The 21,220-nt window shown below is 40.2% G+C and overlaps 1 protein-coding gene across 2 annotated transcripts; it reads right to left on the minus strand.

Annotated features, from left to right (window-relative positions):
• Positions 1–1,294: 1,294 nt before the first annotated feature.
• Positions 1,295–17,300, minus strand: C11H2orf66 (chromosome 11 C2orf66 homolog). Of its 2 annotated transcripts, XM_071073120.1 has the most exons (5): positions 16,496–17,300; positions 7,578–7,651; positions 6,264–6,398; positions 4,472–4,670; positions 1,295–2,427 (listed from the first exon to the last, which is right to left on the minus strand). In XM_071073120.1, exons 1-4 carry the CDS (start codon positions 16,605–16,607, stop codon positions 4,491–4,493), a joined length of 501 nt encoding a protein of 166 aa, XP_070929221.1. In that variant the 5' UTR covers positions 16,608–17,300; the 3' UTR covers positions 1,295–2,427; positions 4,472–4,490. The 2 variants fall into 2 exon arrangements, with proteins under 2 accessions (XP_070929221.1, XP_070929222.1); XM_071073121.1 differs by lacking the exons at positions 7,578–7,651; positions 16,496–17,300 and adding an exon at positions 6,974–7,489.
• Between the last annotated feature and the right edge of the window lie 3,920 nt (positions 17,301–21,220).

The raw sequence follows: 21,220 nt of genomic DNA on the forward strand, positions 1-21,220 counted from the left end.
AGTTTGGGCGTATTTGCTAGCAGTGCCATTAGAAGAGTGGGGATTGCCTAAGGTTGGAGTTCCTCAGCTTTGACACAAACCCACTGTGCACAGCATACACCTGGACGCACATTCACATGGCCCCCTTGATACTTGGGGAGTAAGGAAAACTGATGTAAATGTAAAACTCATGTCACTACCTGCCATGCCATCAGTAAGAAAGTCAGTTGTCTCAGACATAAGGTGTCTCATGTATCTGCCAAGTTTGATAAAAGTGTAGAAAGCTAGTGTGTAGCTTGCAAGTAGGATAAAAGCTCACACTCTTAACAGTTCTTGGCCACCCTAGATCTGGGACAGAGGACAATAGGCCAAGTGCTGGGGAATGAGACACTCACTGAAGAGGAGCAGAGGCTCCTTTCAGTGTTGAGAGATTGCCAAGGACCTATATAGGGAAGTATCAGAGACTCCTCCAGAGCCTAAAACACCTGCAGAACATTTATTTGCATTGGAACAAACACTACATACACTTCATCTATGTTCTGGCAGTAGTTCTCAGCCAAGAGCAAAATCATTTCCCTAGTGAATTTTAAAAATGTGTGTAGGGAGGTTTTGGGGTTTTGTTTGTTTATTTGTTTGTTTGAGACGGAGTCTCGCTCTGTTGCCAGACTGGAGTGTAGTGGCACGATCTCGGCTCACCGCAACCTCCATCTCCCGGGTTCAAGTGATTCTCCTGGCTCAGACTCCCGAGTAGTTGGGACTACAGGCGTGAGCCACCACACCCAGCTCATTTTTGTATTTTTACAAGAGACAGGGTTTCACGATGTTGGCCAGGCTGGTCTCGAACTCCTGACCTCAGGTAATCTGCCCACCTCAGCCTCCCAAAGTGCTGGGATTACAGGGATGAGCCACCACGCCCAGCCCCCAGGAGGTTTTGATTGTCAAAATGATAGGGCAGGCCGGGTGCGTTGTCCAAATGTCCCATGTGGACGCCCTTCCTTTTCAATGCCCTGAAACTGGTAAGCATTCCCTTTGTGGAGGTCTTAACACTCAGAGCAGGGACAGTATTAAGAAAGGGAAAACCAATCACTAGTACTTGGAACTCGACAGAGGTGAAAAACTCCCTACCACTCTACCATTTATATGAATAAGCTATACTTTTATGAGGAATAGCTCATCAAGAATTACTTACATTTTTTAAATGGCAAGAAAAAAGTTTTGACATTAACTAAAAGGAGCTTCCATTACTGTGTGAAGACTGGATGAATAGCACATGTTTATTTCAATTCAACAAGTATCTATTGAACAATTGCTCCATGCTAGGCATCGTACTAGCTGCTGGGGAAATAAAGGTGAATTAGATATGGTCTCTGCTCACAAAGACCTCATGACTCTTCAGGGGAAACAGACACATATACGACTAATTACAATAGAACATCTTAAACCAGACACAAAATCTGTTCTTGCACAAATATTTTATTCTTCATATACAATATCAATAATCCACCAAAAAAAAAAAAAGCCACAGTAAACTATTTTGAAATGCACAGACTAATGTTAGGACAATGTTGCATTTTAGTGCAACATTCCTTTTGCAGGAATCATAGAGAAGATGATGCAGCTATCTATAAAGATACAGGAAAAGCAGCTATTCCAAATGTGAATATGGGAATCAGAATAACTCAGCATGAGCTAGAGTAAGGAGGGCAGGGGCTGGTTGGAAAGAGAGGAAATCACCTGTTTCTACTTTTCCTTCCTGAGGAGGTTGTGTATGAGAGCAAGGGCTGGGGCATTGCTAGAATATTTGATGTGGCACAATGTCCACCTCTGAATATTCTGGCAAAGAGCATCTTCAGAGGCATTGACAACTTCTAAAATCCCATGTTTGTTGTGGTTGTTTGCTTCCATTTTAACTTAATTGTGGCTGTTTATCACTTGCCCTCATTTCTTATGAAACTAAAACTGTGAGGTCTTTTAGTAGTGTATGCGGAACATGGGAATGCATCTTCTTTTTAGGAAAGGAAGACAAATTTTAAACCCAACCCCCTATCACATATAATGAATTTTACTATACTAAAAGTGAGCATGTCCCTTAAAAAAAAAAATTGGTTGATAAAAGATAATAAACTTAAAAGACAAGTTTTAAAAACAAGCTTAAAGAAACATCTAATTTAGATTATAATCTTTTTTCAGTTTGTGATGTTTTTGTAACTCCTACAAATGCATGCACTGCTCTACATCAATATTTATGGTTGTACAGGAAAAACACTCCATAAATATGCATAGAAATCATAGTTCCAGCGATTTATATGTAAATATGGAAATGTGGAATAAAATCATTACAAACTGAAAAATAAAAGTGAGGGGGAAAGAAACTCCACGCAAGTTTAGCTACAACAGTGGTTGAATTTTTCTAATGAGAGGCTTCATCTGTAGTTTTACTACAGACACCTGAAAGAACAAGACAATGTTATAATTAAATAGAAACTGAAGACTACACAGTCAAACCAACGACCCCCAAATCAACATATTTTAATGAAAACTCTTTTTTTCATCATTTTCTCACCAGAGATGTAAGGAACATAGAGCTCATAATTATGAAATATACTCCAAATCAGAAGCTTTGTGTTTTTTTTTTTTTTCCATAAAGGTGAATAATTCCTGTTCTTTTACAATACCACCAACTGGGTGCTTTATCAGTTTCCTGCCCTTAATTATTACCTCATTCCATGCTCACATGAAAGTATTTATTTGATATTTTCTATGATACTTTCTGTAAGGTAGAAACTAGTATCTGCAATTTACAGATGAACAAACTGAGGCTTACAAGCAATTTATCTGCCTTTTACTAAGAGAGGTAGTATGCCATTAATAACTATTCTCTGATACCCTAAGGCCTAAGTGTAAAAAATAGTAAAGAGAAAACTTCATTAACATCTTACTGTTTCTTCTATTTTATTTTCTCATTTTAGAACAATATCCAAGGGCATATTCCACATGGTAAGTTATACGTTCTTTTTAGAATAGCAATCATTATTTTTTAATCATCACATTTAAAAGAACTAATAATGAAAACCCTTTCACAAACACCATGAAGCACAAGAAAGACATGCTTCCTCAGAATTTCAAAATTACACTTGTGGGAGAAGGGGAAAAGATTTTAATTATGATTCCATTCCCTTTATCATTCAGCTAAACAAAAAGCTAATGGATTGAAATCATAATGTATTTGCTTGGAATTCACCATACTTGTTCTTTTTTTTTTTTTTTTTTTTTTTGAGACGGAGTCTCGCTCTGTTCAGCCCAGGCTGGAGTGCAGTGGCGCCATGTCCAGTCACTGCAAGCTCCGCCTCCCGGGTTCACGCCATTCTCCTGCCTCAGCTTCTTGAGCAGCTGGGACAAAAGGCACCCCCCACTACGCCCAGCTAATTTTTTGTGTTTTTAGTACAGACAGGGTTTCATCATGTTAGCCAGGATGGTCTCGATTTCCTAACCCCGTGATCCTTCTGCCTTGGCCTCCCAAAGTGCTGGGACTACAGGCGTGAGCCACCGCGCCTGGCCAATCATATTTGTTCTTTTTAAATGGTAGGTGTTGGTTTGATAGGAATGCTAAAGTAATAAGAGTAACGAAATTCGCTGGGCGTGCTGGCTCATGCCTGTAATTACTTTGGGAGCACTTTGGGAGGCTGAGGTGGGCAGATCACGAGGTCAGGGGTTCGAGATCAACCTGGCCAACGTGGTGAAACCCCCGTCTCTACTAAAAAAAAATAAAATGTATCTGGGCATGGTGGCGGGCACCTGTAATCCCAGCTACTCAGGAGGCTGAGGCAGGAGAATCCTTTGAACCCGGGAGGCGGAGGTTGCAGTGAGCCAAGATCGCACCATTGCACCCCAGCCTGGGTGACGGAGTGAGGCTCCACCTCAACAACAACAAAAAAAGTAATGAAATTCAAATCTTAATAAATGTTTAAGTTTTTTCTATGAGAAAAATGCCATTCTTACTAATAGTCAACCTTTTCTTTCTATAGGTGAGGAAGTTCAAGTTCAAATATATGCATAATACTTTATCCCCCAAAGAACCATTCTTTTAATTTTTAATTCCCATCTAATCCAACAACTCAATTTGACATACGTCTTTATGTAGATTTTCCACATAACTTAGCTATATTACTTGGTCTGGAAAAAGATACAGTTAAGAGTGTGGCCATGTTATTAATTTAATAATCCTATTAAGAGAGATAATTCTATTATTTTAATATGTCTCTGCCTGGATAACTATGCTTAAAAAATAAAAACTGTCATTTCTTTTTAAAACAAGACTGTAAAATACCTTAACCAAATCCAAATACTTAACAGTGAGGAGTATAAGCAGAACTGAGCACTTATTCCTAGGAGGAAATAAAATTATTTGTTCAAATAAATACTTTCAAAATATCTACTTTATGGCTGACTTGTATGTTTAGACAGATCCTGCGAATAAAGGGCCAACTTTTACCTGAGCTCAGAAGAAAGTTTCAGCCTTTGAGATAATTGTGAAAGGAGTTTTTCTGCTCTTCATAATCTGCAGATGCAGAAGCAGTAAGTTCTGATTGGAAAGAGAGAGGTCTAGGATTCTCATTCGTGGGGAAAGGATTTGGAAATGTTCCAAGATCAAGACCTCTGCCCTTGAAATATGCCTGAAGGCTTCTGAAAAACTAAAGAGAGAAAGAGAATGGTCAATGCCAGATATAAATGAAACACCAAAAATAAAGGTGATTTTTTTTCCCTCTGTTTTTCCCCTGAATTGACTTTAAGGCTAATCTAAGAGGCAAGAGGTTGGAAATCAAAATCCAGAAATACAAGTACATGCTTCAAATACTTCTCCTCCCCTCCCCTGTACCTTCTTTCTGATATTTCAACCCTAACCAAAATAATTCACCATTTTTAGTGAAAATTGAAGGAAGACTATGGAACAGCACCACAGTCGAAAGATTCATTGTGAACTATCTGAGTACTAAGGTCAAAGATGAAAATGAACTCCATAATAAGCAGCTCAGTATCTCCTCTTCCTTAAGATGACATCTCTGTCACTGCCTTCTTCCGTAGTTTCTTTTCAGATTTCCATTAGGAAATGAACACAGAAGATGTGCAAAGTGCTACTTGCTTCGATATGGGCAGGACAGGCAAACTCCAAAACTGGGGCTTAGCCCAGGATGGTTCTTGGCTTTGCCCAGAAAAGAATTTAAGGGCAGGCTGACTGTGGTAACAATCTTTTATTGAAAGATACTGCTCCTGCCAGAACAAGGCTAACTCACAGGTAGTGCACCCAGAGTTGACAACATATAGGTTCTTAGCAACTGTGTTTTTATCCATTTTTGAATATATGCAAATTAAGGGATGGGTTAATGCAAATAGAAGGGGGTTATTTAGAGCTTTCTAGGAAAGAGGTGGTAACTTTTGGGTCATTGCCATGGAAAGGAGTGGTAGCTTCCAGGTCATTGCCATGATATTTGTAAACTGTCATGGCACTAAGGGGAGTATCATATCCTAATGAGCAATGAGAGCAGGTCGGGACCACTTTTGTCGCCATCTGCTGGTTTCACCCAGTGTTTTTACTTTATCCTGTCTGGACCAGATCCTGTTTTGGTCAGCAGCTGTGACCAGAAAACAAATCCTGCTGGTCTTTTATCTCAGTTTATTTTAATCCTATGTTTTTATATTTCACATCATTCACTTTAGAAAAACCATATTTCAAAATAGTCATGTGAACATGTTTATTGTATTTGGCATATTTTTTAAAGAGAATGTTTACTGATCTTTTGAATTCTATTTTATAGAATATGTTGAAAATATGCCCAGCAAATTGATACCCATGCAGGGCCAACTTTCAGTTTTTGCAGTTGAGCTTGGCAATTGCTAGTTACATGATAATTTGTTTTATCAGTTCAATCTAAGCTATGCACGAGCAATTCCCTGTTACACTCTTGGTTTTGTATATGTATTAGAAGTCAAGGCTACAAAGTCAATGTGTATATAAGATCAGTTACAAATGAAATGCACTCTGTGTGTATAAGATTGTTTCAAAATATAAATTTGTTTCTCTTTACAGAAACAAATGTAAACTGGCCAGAGAAACAATAGGTTGCCAACCACTAGGGTAGTAAAACTCTGGTCCAATCCTGTTGGAGAATCTTCTCAACCCTTGGTAGCCCCCTTTCCACTATGCTCTGGAAAACAGAATGCTGTGTGCATAAATCCAAAGAGGCATTAGTTCTATCCTGAAACCCAGGCCCCAGGTGTGTTCTTACCAGATCTCTGTTTCTGGGGTTGTTGAGTGGCTTCCATTTGTCTTTGTTTCTTAGTGTGGCTCCATTCACATGCCAAAGCAGCACCAGGGCAACACATAGTAGCAGGAGAGATGCTCTGGTCATGGTGGAGTGAAGCTGAGTGAAAGAGGGGATGGGGGAGCTGTCAATGATCATTGAGAGAGATAGTCAGGGAAGAGAGAGAGAAAGAGAAAACATCTATAAAGGCAGACAAGGAAGGAGAAATAGCATATTGGTTCATCTAAGTTTTACAGCCATATTTTTTCCAGATTGACTTCTAAATGAGGACCCCAAAATCCAACTGATTAGCTTAAAGTAGCCCATCATGATGAGAATGTTATACAGTGATAAGCAAAACAAGTATGAACATAACATAGAAAGTCTGAGTATGCCTCTTTCATCTTTGAATAAAAAGTACTTTGTTGTCTCCAAAGAAACTGCAATTCTTAAAATAATAACAAAAAACAAAACCTTAAATTACTTTTAAGCCTTAAGACAGTGGTCTTAAAAAAAAAAAAAGAAAGAAAGAAAGAAAGAAATTACTTCGGATACCCTGAGCTGAGAAATACACCTTACACACACATCTGAGACAGACAGACACGTACCACAACAGTGTGAGTAGAGATTGTCTTCCACTCCAAGGTGTGAAATGGAAACTGAGACACATCATAGAAAAGGCTAATAAAGCTTACCAGGAGTTTGGTTTTGCCTGGTCCTCCTAGGTAATCCTGCCTACAATTGGCAAGGCAATTCATGGGTACTTATAACCAATGGGGTGGTGCAGGTGGAAGTCACTGACGTGAGCAAGGAAGTTCAAAAATAATTATTTCTTATTCATCCAGAGCACAAGACTCTTGAGAGTCAGATCCTCAAGCTTTTTCAGGGATAAGCTATTTGCCTTAGAAATGCGGCAGCCGTTCCTTGAACCACTAAATATTTTATGGGGATTTTATAAAACACACAAAGCACTTCCACACAGCAAAGTGATTTTCTCCTTTTTTACTTTTAAGGGAAGGGATATACATAGCAGCTAGAAATATGATGATGATGATCCCACCTATTAGAATGTTCTTTGGGAGATACCACTTTTTCAAGTTAACAGCATTTTTTTAAACAGAAAATTCTTTTGTGAGAGGCAAAAATTACTCTTTTTGACCTATATCTTGTACTTTTTCTGAGAATCCCAAGAAGCTTTACAAGTTTTAAATAGTAGAATCGTTTATCATAATATCCCTTCAAAATAGAGCAAGAAGATAACACATGTTTCATGGAAAAAAGAAAAATTACTATACTTACAACATTCCATTGCTGAATAAATGCCATCTGTAGAAAACGGGAGGCCGAGAAATTGGACTTGAGTTGTGACGTTGCTTTGGTTCCAGTGATTTAGAACAAAATTTAGGACAAGATATTTATTCAGAAGGCTGGTGATCTGGGCTGGAAACTATAGTCTCAGCCTTGCCATCTTGACCCTGGGCAAGTTACTACGACCTCTGCCCTTCATTTGTGCATTTCCTCTGTTTATTCAGTCAGCAGACTTTTAGAAAGTGCCTACTGTGTGCCAGGCACTGCAATAGGCTTTGAGGATGAAACGGCAAGAATAATAAATACAGTCCTTGCCCTCATTAAATAGAGTAGTAGGCAAGATAAATATTAATCAAATCATTATACAACCAAATGTGTACATATAAGTCAACAATCGTTTTTATGAAATAGCGAGTGCTATGAAAGTACAGAAAAAGGAAATTTGACTTAGTCTGAGGGCCAGGGAATGCTTCTGTGATGAAATGACCTTACATCCAGTCAATTGAATAGGAGTTGCCTAGGCAACCTGAGGAGGACAGAGGGAGAAGCGTGTCAAACAAGGTGAACAGCTGTGCTAGGAATGGGACACATTAAAGGTACTGAAATTATACCAGGCATAGAGGGAGCAAGTGAGGAGCCTGATGCAAGATGGGGCCAGAGAGGCAGTCAGATTATGATCTTTCAGCTACAAGAAATGCTTACTAATTAAAAGGGTTTTAGGCATCTAAGCAGCTTGATAATACTTGCATTTATTCTGGTTGCAGTGGGAAGGACAGACTGAGCTAGAAAAGGGGGCTGCACAAAGCCAGTTGGGTGGTTACACAGTAGTCCAGGCAGGAAAAGATGTTAACTTGGATTAGGATGGTGTTAGCACAGATGCAGAGATTATAGGTAGATCTGAGAGAGATTTATAAGGGATTGTTAATGTACTGGATACTATGGGGTGGGGGGCTAAGGAGACGGGAGTTTCAAAACCAATTGCTAGGTCTGTGTGTTATGCAGGTGAGTGGGTTACAGTGCCATTCACCAAGATATCAAACCCAGGCATGGAGGAGTGAAGATCATCATTCCATTTGAAATGTGTTGAGTTAGAGGAGGCTTTGAGATTTCCTCATGGGGATGGAGAGTATGCAATACTCTGGAGTTCAAAGGAGAAATCTGGGAAGGAAATGCAAATTTGGGAGTTGTTGGTATAGAAGTGAATGAGATTACGTCGGTAAAGGTTAGAATATGAGGAAAAAAGGAGGCCACAAACTTGAGCTTTGAGAAATGTTAACACGTAACAGCAACATACAGGAATCTACAAAAGAGATCCTGGAGTTGAGAGAAAATCAGTAAAGTATGGAAGCAAGAGAAGAAAGTGTTTCAAGAAGGGACACACTGGATAAAATGGGTCTATGGAGCATTTGAACTGTTTTGGTAGAAAGTTATATTAGAAAGGAGTGGATAGAGAGCAAAAAGATTGAGTATAGCAAGCTCTTAGAAACGCAGCTATGAAAAGAAAGAAGGTAGTTACTAGAGTGAGAAGTAGAGTCAAGGAAAGGTGTTGTAGTTGTTAAAATGTGAGAGGCTTGTTTGTTTAAATGTCAGTGATTAGGTGAGTAAATGAACACCCCGGAATTTTATTACATCACTCTCTTTAAAACCCTAGGACTTTGGCCGGGCGCGGTGGCTCAAGCCTGTAATCCCAGCACTTTGGGAGGCCGAGACGGGCGGATCACGAGGTCAGGAGATCGAGACCATCCTGACTAACACAATGAAACCCCGTCTCCACTAAAAATACAAAAAAATTAGCCGGGCGTGGTGGCAGCGCCTGTAGTCCCAGCTACTCGGGAGGCTGAGGCAGGAGAATGGCCGGAACCCGGGAGGCGGAGCTTGCAGTGAGCCGAGATCGCGCCACTGCACTCCAGCCTGGGCGACAGAGCGAGACTCCGCCTCAAAAAAAAAAAAAAAAAAAACCCTAGGACTTTAAAGTTAAAGTATCTAATAATATTGAAACATTAAATTTTTACTGAGGTTCAACATATACAAATCAATAAATGTAATCCATCACATAAACAGAACCAATGACAAAAACCACAACATGATTTGTCTCAATAGATGCAGAAAAGGCCTTCGACAAAATTCAAAAGCCCGTCATGCTAAAAACTCTCAATAAACCAGGTATTGATGGAACATATCTCAAAATAATAAGAGCTATTAATGACAAACCCACAGTCAATAACATACTGAATGGGCAAAAACTGGAAGCATTCCCTTTGAAAACCGGCACTAGACAAGGATGCCCTCTCTCACCATTCCTATTCAACATAGTATTGGAAGTTCTGGCCAGGGCAATCAGGCAAGAGAAAGAAATAAAGGGTATTCAATTAGGAAAAGAGGAAGTCTAATTGTCTCTGTTTACAGATGACATGATTGTATATTTAGAAAACCCCAACGTCTCAGCCCAAAATCTCCTTAAGCTGATAAGCAACTTCAGCAAAGTCTCAGGATACAAAAATCAATGTACAAAAATCAATGTGCAAAAATCACAAGCATTCCTACACACCTATAACAGACAAACAGAGAGCCAAATCATGAGTGAACTCCCATTCACAACTGCTAGAAAGAGAATAAAATACTTTGGAATACAACTTATAAGGGATGTGAAGGACCTCTTCATGAAGAACTGCCAACCATTGCTCAAGGAAATAAGAGATGACACAAACAAATGGAAAAACATTCCATGCTCATGGATAGGAAGAATCAATATTGTGAAAATGGGCATACTTCCCAAAGTAATTTATAGAATCAATGCTATTCCCATCAAGCTACCATTGACTTTCTTCACAGAACTGAAAACGACTACTTTAAATTTCATATGGAACAAAAAAAAGAGCCCACATAGGGAAAAATACAACAAAAAAGAAGAAGGAAACAAACAAACAAACAAACAAAAAAACAAAGAACAAAGCTGAAGGCATCATGCTACCTGACTTCAAACTATACTACAGGGCTACATTAACCAAAACAGCATGGTACTGGTACCAAAGCAAATATGTAGACCAATGGAACAGAACAGAGGCCTCAGAAATAACAGCATACATCTACAACCGTCTGATCTTTGACCAACCTGACAAAAACAAGCAATGGGGAAAGGACTCCCTATTTAATAAATGATGTTGGGAAAACTGACTAGCCAAATGCAGAAAGCTGAAACTGGATCCTTTCCTTACACCTTATACAAAAATTAACTCAAGATGGATTAAAGACTTAAACATAAGACCTAAAACCATAAAAACCCTAGAAGAAAATCTAGGCAATACCATTCAGGACACAGGCATGGGCAAAGACTTCAGAACTAAAACACCAAAAGCAATGGCAACAAAAGCCAAAATTAGCAAATGGGATCTAATTAAACTAAAGAGCTTCTGCACAGGAAAAGAAACTATCATCAGAGTGAACAGGCAACCTATAGAATGACAGAAAATTTTTGCAATCTATCCATCTGACAAAGGGCTAATAGCCAGAATCTACAAAGAACTTAAACAAATTTAGAAGAAAAAAGGAAACAACCCCATCAAAAAGTGGCGAAGGATATGAACAGACACTTCTCAAAAGAAGACATTTATGCGGCCAACAAACATGAAAAAAAGCTCATCATCACTGGTCACTAGAGAAATGCAAATCAAGACCACAATGAGATACCATCTCACCCCAGTTAGAATGGCGATCATTAAAAAGTCAGGAAACAACATATGCTGGAGAGGATGTGGAGAAATAGGAACGCTTTTACACTGTTGGTGAGAGTGTGAATTAGTTCAACCATTATGGCAGACAGTGTGGTGATTCCTCAAGGATCTAGAACTAGAAATATCATTTGATCCAGCAATCCCATTACTGGGTATATACCCAAAGGATTATAAATCACTCTACTATAAAGACACATGCATACATATGTTTATTGTGGCACTGTTCACAACAGCAAAGACTTGGAACCAACCCAAATGCCCTTCAATGATAGACTGGATAAAGAAAATGTGGCACATATACACCATGGAATACTATGCAGCCATGAAAAAAGACATGGATTTGGAGGGACGTGGATGAAACTGGAAACCATCATTCTCAGCAAACTAACACAGGAACAGAAAGCCAGACACTGCATGTTCTCACTCATAAGTGGGAACTGAACAATGAGAACACATGGACACAGGGAGGGGAACGTCACACACCAGGGCCTATTGGGGGTTGAGGAGCTGGGGGAAGGATAGTACTAGGAGAAATACCTAATGTAGATGACGGGTTGATGAGTGCAGCAAACCACCATGGCACTGTATGCTTTGTAACAAACCTGCATGTTCTGCACATGTACCCCAGAACTTATAGTATAATCAAAAACAAATAAAAAAAATTTTTTACTGATATTATAGCAAAAAGTCACGACACTATAAACTCCTTAGACAGTGCCCACCCTCATATTCCCAGTGCCTAATGTTGAGCCCAATATGCAAGCATTTTTAAAACAGGAAACACTGCCTGAATAAATTAGAACAGATTTTCATAGCCATTTATCTACAAATAATTGATAGTTCCATTTGTATAAAAACATAGCTCATTTGTTCTTTTAAGAGCTTCTTACATTTTTAAGACATATTTAAAGTTTCTCAAAGGAACCAATGAACCAAAGGTGACATACATACTATAGTCTTGTTCCTTAACACTGGAGTTTCCTTGATAGAACATAGAACTATATGTTTAAGTTAAAAAAATTAATTCCTTTGTTTCTTTTTTAAGAGACAGGGTCATACTCTGTCACCCAGGCTGGAGTACAGTGGTACAATCATAGCTCACTGCATCCTCCTAGGCTCAAGTGATCCTTCCACCCTAGCCTCCTGAGTAGCTAGGCCTACAGGCACACATCACCATGGCTGGCTCTCTTTTTTTTTTTTTTTTTTTTCTCTTTTTTTGTAGAACCATGTCTCACTATGTTGCCCAGGCTGGTCTCAAACTCCTGGCCTCAAGTCATTCTCCTGCCTAAGCCTCCCAACGTTCTGGGATTTCAGGCATGAGCCACCATGCCTGGCCACTTTCTTAATTTTAAACTTCTTTTTTAAAGAGCAGAAGGTACCATTGATAACGTTGATTATGACATTTCCTTCAAAATGTATCAACACAGCACTAAGTAGATTTTTTTTTTTTTTTTTTTTTGAGACGGAGTCTCACTCTGTCGCCTGGGCTGGAGTACAGTGGCCGGATCTTAGCTCACTGCAAGCTCCGCCTCCCGGGTTTACGTCATTCTCCTGCCTCAGCCTCCCGAGTAGCTGGGACTACAGGCGCCCACCACCTCGCCCGGCTCGTTTTTTGTATTTTTTTAGTAGAGACGGGGTTTCACTGTGTTAGCCAGGATGGTCTCGATCTCCTGGCCTCGTGATCCGCCCGTCTCGGCCTCCCAAAGTGCTGGGAAGGTAGATATTTTATAATTATTTGGTTAACAGGTTCAATCGAGAGAGAGAGAGAGATAAAAAAAAAATACCCCACAATATTTCAGGTTCTCAAACCATTAGTTTCTGGTCCAAATCATCTCATTTAGCCTCTTCATTAAGTAGTGCGTTTGTAAAAGTAGCAGTTGGGACAAAAGAGTGTGGTAGCAGGCGAAAAGGTGCTTCTGCACCCAGAGGCATTTGAATGAAATTCTTTGCTAGCATTTCTCAGGTGGAATTTGTAAAGAAAATAGAGCACTCAGGCCGGGCGCGGTGGCTCAAGCCTGTAATCCCAGCACTTTGGGAGGCCGAGACGGGCGGATCACGAGGTCAGGAGATCGAGACCATCCTGGCTAACACAGTGAAACCCCGTCTCTACTAAAAACTACAAAAAACTAGTCGGGCGAGGTGGCGGCGCCTGTAGTCCCAGCTACTCGGGAGGCTGAGGCAGGAGAATGGCGTAAACCCGGGGGGCGGAGCTTGCAGTGAGCTGAGATCCGGCCACTGCACTCCAGCCCGGGTGACAGAGCGAGACTCCGTCTCAAAAAAAAAAAAAAAAAAAAAAAAAAAGAAAATAGAGTACTCAGCACAGAACCACACACATGAAAGAAATCCAAATATGTGTTGATTGAATTACAAATTGAAGTATAATATAAATGCAAACACAGGGTAATTGTGGGGAAAGCATACTAAATAAAGAAGGTAGGGAGGAATCTTTAAACCATTTATTGGACTATATAACCTTTTCAAACCCTTCTTGTCTCTATTAAGAAAAAAAAAAAAAACCAGAGCTGATACAGCTTGTTAGCTGTGTCATGAACAGGGACATAAAAATTTAATCTCTTTTTTCTTACCCTTGGCCTAAGTGAATAGGAAAATTATTATTTATAGAGTGCCTCCTCAGTGATGATGAGGACTTCAAAAATAAGGGAAAGTTTGCTCATATGATTAATAGAGCAGGCTAGGCAGCTTTCTGCTCATAGCAATAACTGCTTTTTTTGTGTGTGGCAGCAGACAGATTTCAGTTTGAAGGTGGAATAAAGAGAAGGAGGAAGAAATAAACCTCTTGTGATACACAGAACAGAAGCAAAGAGCTGTGGGTCAAGGGAGCCATACTGAATATGATGGACAGGAGAGTAGGGGCTCACCCCTCATATTCTGGGGGCACAAAAATCTTCCAGATTCTATGAGACCCAGAGGAGGTGAGGGATGGCACAGAAACTATTGAAGTTGAATTTCCCTCCTCCCCCATTGGTATAGGAGCTGAGAGTCAAACAAAGTTGGTTAAAAACACACATGACATTCTCAAAAACTTCCACAGTAGGATGAACCATTTGTCCTTTTCAGCAGCATCTATACTAAGTGTAAGTATAAAGTTGACCCTCAGAATTCTGTATTTATTCACTATGGAGAAATCTGTTAAGTTCTTTGCTATCATCAGTTTTGTTTTTTAAAAAATGGCAAAGTAAAGATGGCAGTAATAGAAACTGGGGACTATTGGAGGGAAGGAGAGAGGGAGGAAGGCAGGGGTTGAAAAACTAACTGCCGGGTACTATGCTCAGTACCTCGGTGATGGGATCATTCACATCCCAACCTCTGCATCATGTAATATACCCAGGTAACAAACCAGCATATGTACCCCCTGAATCTAAAATAAAAGTTGGAAAAAAATGTTAGAGGGGTATATTAAAAAGGATAAAAGATTTTCCTCTGTTTAAAATATGTTACAGCTTTTTTCACCTAATAGGGCCAAAGTGTGAGCCAATTCCAAAAGCCTGAGTATTGTGGGAACCTGCCCCCAATATTTCAACATAGGTTTCTTCTATTTTCCGTAAGTGTCGGCCGGCTGAGAAATAAAGAGAAAGAGTACAAAGAAAGGAATTTTACAGTTGAGCCACCACGGGTGACATCACATATTGGTAGGACCGTGATGACCACCTGAGCCTTAAAGCCAGCAAGTTTTATTAAGGATTTCAAAAGGTGAGGGGGTGCAAGAACAGGGAGTAGGTCACAAAGATCACATGCTTCAAAGGGCAAAAAGGAGAACAAAGATCACATGCTTCCGAGGAAACAGGACAAGGGTGAAATCAGAAACTCCTGATAAGGGTCCAGCAAAGATCACAAGGCAAAGGGCAAAAGCAGAATTACTGACAAGGGTCTATGTTCAGCGGTGCACGTATTGTCTTGATAAACATCTAAACAACAGAAAACAGGGTTGGAGAGCAGAGAACTGGTCTGACTTCAAATTTACCAGGGTGGGGATTTTCCCTACCCTAGTAAGCCTGAGGGTACTGCAGGAGACCAGGGCATATTTCAGTCCTTATGTCAACCGCATAAGACAGACACTCCCAGAGCAGCCATTTATAGACCTCCCCTCAGGAATGCATTCCTTTCCCAGAGTATTAATCCTTGCTAGGAAAATAATTTAGCTATATCTTCCCTACTTGGACGTCTGTTTATAGGCTCTCTGCAAAAAGAAAAATATGGCTCTTTTTGCCTGACCCCACAGGCAGTCAGATCTTATGGTTGTCTTCCCTTTTTCCCTAAAATCGCAGTTATTCTGTTCTTTTCCAAGGTGCACTGATTTCATATTGTTCAAACACACATGTTTTACAATCAATTTGTACAGTTAACACAATTATCACAGTGGTCCTGAGGTGATGTACATCCTCAGCTTACGAAGATAACAGGATGAAGAGATTAAAGTAAGACAGGCATAAGAAATTATGAAAGTATTATTTGGGAACTGGTAAATGTCCATGAAATCTTCACAATTTATGTTTCTCTGCCGTGGCTCCAGCCAGTCCCTCCATTCGGGGTCCCTGACTTCCTGCAACACCTGAGACCACAGAGGAAGGAGGCCCTGTGCCAAGTAGGCTGGCCATGCTTCCTCCAGCATGTGAGGCAATTCTGGAAGCCTGAGCCTGTAGAGAAAGGAGGCCCCAGGCCAAGTGGGGTTGCCATGCTTCCTGGAGAGCACTGGCTCTCAAGTCCAGGCTGACCTCACAGCTGCTGCTTCCATCAGGTGTTCATGATCAATTTCTGGGACTTGGGCAACAGCCTCCCTGTCTCCTGCCCCTGGTCTGTCTTCCTCACAGCCACCAGCCTTTCCAGAGCACAAATGCCACAATTTGGGCCAGTAAGAGAGAGCCAGCCAGCGCATCCCTTTAAATCCTGCCCTAAGTACAAGCCATTTCTCCTACAGCTAAGATGGAGGAGTAGAGTCAACAGAGGACAAAAATCATGATAATCATGCTTGAGTGAAAGCCAGCTGGGAGAAACACAGTGAAAAACTAGACATCCTGATTTACACACCGACTGAGACATAAACTGAATTGAGAACCAGGTTCCCAACCCCTTCTCTCATCAGCCCCTACTGATATCTCCAAAGTTATCAGAAGAGTAAAATATTTTCCCTAAAATATAGAAGGTGGAATCATTGCTTACAGTTTTGCAAACAGGTCTTTGGCAGGCAGGCTGCTTTTGTAGCAGAGAGCCTGAGGGCAGACAAGGTCTCACTGCTGAGGTAAAGCTCACATGCATCACATCCCCTTCTCATGGTATCTGGATGCCCATAAAATAAAGTCTAAACTCTTGATTATGATGTAAATGCTCTTAATATGACCCAGTCCTACCATTCCAGCCACTTGACCTCCAGTGACCACCATTGCACTTATGCCTGAGTGCCTTTGAAATTGCTGTTGCTGCTGTCTGGAATACCTTCTCCAACCCTTGTATGCCCTCATAACTTCTCTCTGTTCTTCAAAGCTCAGATTAAATATCACTTCTTTTGTGAAAAAGAAACCACTGAGTCATTTCAACAGTTCTTGCCAGGTGAAATTAATGTAATTGACCGAATGATTGTGTCCCCCCAACCCCAAATTCATATCTTGAAAACCTACCCCTTGATGTGATCCTATTAGGAGGTGGAGTCTCTGGGAGGTGATTGGTTCATGAGCATAGAGCCCTGATGAATGGGATTAGTGCCCTTCTAAAAAAGACCTCAGGCCGGGCGCAGTGGCTCACGCCTGTAATCCCAGCACTTTGGGAGGCCGAGGCGGGTGGATCATGAGGTCAGGAGATCGAGACCATCCTGGCTAACATGGTGACACCGCGTCTCTACTAAAAAATACAAAAAATTAGCTGGGCGTAGTGGCGGGCACCTGTAGTCCCAGCTACTCAGGAGGCTGAGGCAGGAGAATGGCGTGAACCTGGGAAGCGGAGCTTGCAGTGAGCCGAGATCGCGCCACTGCACTGTAGCCTGGGCGACAGAGCGAGACTCCGTCTCCCCCACCAAAAAAAAAAAAAAAAAGAAGAAGAAGAAGAAGAAGAAGAAGAAAAAAGACCTCAAAGAACTCTCTTGCCCTTTTTCTGCCATGTAAGGATACAAGGAGAAGATGACAGTCTGCAATCCAGAAGATGGCTTTGCCAGAACCCAATCTGTGCTGGCACCCTGATCTTAGACTTCCAGTCTCCAGAACTGTGAGAAATAAATGTCTGTTGTTCACAAGCCACCCAGTCTATGGTACTTTGTTAGAGCAGCCCAAACTAAGACAATCAGGATGACTGCATTTGTTACCACTTGGCTCATGGTACGCAAGGTGCTCTCTTGAAGGAGGCACCATGTCTTTTTTATTATTGATTCTTCAGAGCTTGGTCTTGTCTTCAGAGGTTGGTATAATGCCTGGCACAGTGTAGTTATATCACAAATGTTTATGGAATTAAAAATTCTGTAGGTAAAATTTGAACTTAGATTCTTATGTTATTTCAGCCTTGTCACATTTCTATTTTGTATCATTCACCAGAGATTTACATAATGTCATATTTTAATAAGGAGGGGAGAGATAATTGTAGTTGGCCAATATTTGTCAATTTTACTTAAATAGTCAATAGATCAGTAAAGTGTAAGTTAATATTTGATCTATCTCTTGCACACAAACCAATAGAGACTGGGGAAACTGTGGCGTATTCATGACCACACACACTTTTCTATCTTAATTGTTCTGGATTTGAGGGGGTGGGGCAGAGCTGTTTTGTCCAAGTCCTGAGCTAACTCAGATGGGGAAGCCCAGTCAATAAGAAATAATCCATATTAAATATGGTAGTCCCCAGATCACAACATGGGCCTGCTAAAGGAGTTAAAGGACATTAGAACCATCCAGAATAATTATTATTAGTACAGCTTTCTCCCCTCCTTTCAGAAGCAAAGCAGTTCTTATTTATTTATTTATTTATTTATTTATTTATTTATTTATTTATCCCCTCCAAGGATATGGAAACTTCGGGCCCTATTTGGTGCATCCTGCCCTGAAGCTATCCAGGAGCCTAAAGGCCCATGTCATAGGAGATATCTCCCATTAGTCATCCATGAAGGGCACCTTGGGATTCCTCTCCTCTCCCTTTGTTCTTTTTAACTGATTATCTAGATTTCTGGCTTACTAGCAAACTTTAAGGATGGCTTGCCCTTCTGATGTAGGATAATAAGCATGGTATTTATTGAATACATACTATGTGTCAGGGCCTCTGCTTTGTCACTTATCATTGTTAATTTTCACAACCCAATGTATAGACCATACTCTTCTCAATTTATACATTGGAAGTGGAGGTTATAAGAGAGACTGAGTTTTCAAGACTGAGTTCCTAGCGTGTTACTTAGTATAAATCTAGATGTGTTTTCTTAGGAGTTTAGGGTTAAGACATACTTATGAATAAGAATTCTGCGAAAGGATTCTGAGATGATCCTGGGTTGCAGCAAACCTGGCAGTGCAGATTTAAACCTTAAATTCTCTCTGAGGATTTCAGCCTCCTAAGATCTATATGGCCCAAAGTAGTATGAGGCCTTAGAAGATATGGTAGGGTGAAAATGCCCACCCCAAAGACATTAAGCCCTAATGCTTGTAAATGTCACCTTATTTGGAAGAAAGGTCTTTGTACATGTGATTAAGTTAAGGCTCTTGAGAAGAGACTATCCTGATTTATCAGGGTATGCCCTCAAAGCAATCAGTTTGATCGCTTGTCTTTATTTAAGAGAGGCAGGGGGAGATTTCACAGGCACACATTGGGAAAGGCAATGTGAGCACAGAGCAGAGAGAGATTTGACAATGCTGGCTTTGAGGGCTGGCGTGATGTGGCCACAGGCCAAGGAATGCCAGCAGCCAATAGAAGCTGGAAGAGAAAGGGAACAAGTCCTTCCATATGGTGTCCAGAGGTGGCGGTGTGGCCCTGCCCATGCCTGGATTTTGGCTCAGAGGTACTGAATTCAGACTTTCTGGCCTTCAGAACTGTTAGAAAATATATTTCTGTTGTTTTAAGCCATCCAGTTTTTGGTAATTTGTTACAGCAGCCAAAGGAAAAGAATACAGGGGATGTTGAGACATCAGGCCAATCATGGAGAAAGACTCATGACTCACCACAACTGCTTTAGGTTCTACTAAACAGACTAAGCTACAGTAGACCTAGATCCTGGATTCACATTTTTTATTCCCTTTTGAGGAAGGCTGAGCTTCTTCTGTCATCCAGATCACAATACAAAATGGATTTGGATTGAAATATCTATTATGAACCTGAGATTTTACGTAAGTAAAGCTATAATTGAATGTCTTTTTGATACAAAAGGGATGAGAAAAGGGGCCACGTCAGAATATTAAACTAGATAAGACCCTATCCATGAGTCACATAATTTTGTAGTGAACCACATTTTACCTTATTAATAAAGTTATGTAAGTATTTGAAAGAAATACCATTCTTAAAATATAACTTAAATTTCCAAGTACATATTTTGTATGATAAAAGGAGTAGTTTTCAAGAAGAGAAAAAAATAAGGACAATTCAGATGGGTAATTCTTTGGATATTTTGGGACATAATTGGGGAAATGATTTTCTTTTAGTGGTATTCATCAGTTGTGAGCTCTGAAATAGAACCAGTGAGCTTTTTTTTTTTTTTTTTTTTTTTTTTTTGGAGACAGAGTCTTGTTCTGTTGCCAGGCTGGAGTACAGTGGCATGATCTTGGCTCACTGCAACCTCCGCTCCCAGGTTCAAGCGATTCTCCTGCCTCAGCCTCCCGAGTAACTGGGACTACAGGCATGTGCCACCAAGCCCAGTTAATTTTTGTATTTTTAGTAGAGATGGGGTTTCACCATGTTGGCCAGGATGGTCTCAATCTCCTGACCTCAAAATCCACTTGCCTCCCAAAGTGCTGGGATGACAGGCATGAGCCATTGTGCCTGGTCATAACCAGTGAGCTTTTATCCTAAGGGGAGAAAAAAATTAACAAAGAACAAAAACAAAAATAGTACCCCACTTCCAAAATGATAGTTCATTCCTAGCATGCTGAGAGCACTGTAAGTACATAAAATGTTATCCAATTATTTCAAACAAAATAGAATAAATAGCAAACATTTATACTCCCCCTTCAAAAGTGCATTCTGTAAGTCTGGCTCTGGAAAAATACATGAGAAATCTCAGAACCTGCTTCTTTACTCCAGAACTTTGTTCTTTAAAGACCAAGATTACATTCTCAACTAGAAAACTGCAATTTGGTTCCATCACATCCTGACTACTACCGTGTAGTTTTGTCTGTTCTTTCATTTCCCCCTTCCTCATTCCTTTATTGTACATAAAGTAACTGGTCTATGTGCACAAGCATTTTGCATTTTTTTTTCAACTAAACGCCAATGGTATGTTTTGATTGACATCAAGTGGAGACAGGATGGGGAAAAATACTGATTCTGTGAAAACACTCCCTTTCTCCATTAGTGGCATGCTCATTCAGCTCTTATCTTTATATTCCAGTAAGTTATTTTGCTCTGTTTTAACAACAACAACAAAATCCTTGCATACCTTGTACAATTGGAGAATGTTAATGTTTTTCATTTATCACTGTAAAACCAAGGACAATTTTATAACTTTTTTGTATGTAGCTGTTACATGTAGGGCAATCTGTCTTTCGGTAGGGATAAATTACCCTAAAACAAAAAGAATCCTAGATAGTTTTCCCTTCAAGTCAAGCATCTTGTTGTTTAAATAAACTTCTTTAAAAAAAAAACAACTAATGGGATTATAAAATGCAGGACAGAAGGGAAGTGAGTGAGCAAAGAAGGGAGACGATTTATGAAGCTGCTATAAAATTTGGAATAATAGTAATGATGGTCTAAACTAGGGTGGGAGCCAGA

The sequence above is a fragment of the Macaca nemestrina genome, chromosome 11 (genome assembly GCF_043159975.1).
Source record: "Macaca nemestrina isolate mMacNem1 chromosome 11, mMacNem.hap1, whole genome shotgun sequence".
Classification (NCBI taxonomy): domain Eukaryota; kingdom Metazoa; phylum Chordata; class Mammalia; order Primates; family Cercopithecidae; genus Macaca; species Macaca nemestrina.

Excerpts from the sequence above, each read along its gene's own strand:
- C11H2orf66 (XM_071073120.1), bottom strand. The coding sequence starts at position 16,607 with ATGAGAAGGGGATGTGATGCATGTGAGCTTTACCTCAGCAGTGAGACC. Across the intron at positions 7,652-16,495 it reads AAAGACCTGTTTGCAAAACT|CAACGTCACAACTCAAGTCC; the intron begins GTAAGCAATGAT and ends CTGGAACCAAAG. Across the intron at positions 6,399-7,577 it reads TTATTCAGCAATGGAATGTT|CTTCACTCCACCATGACCAG; the intron begins GTAAGTATAGTA and ends TCTTTCACTCAG.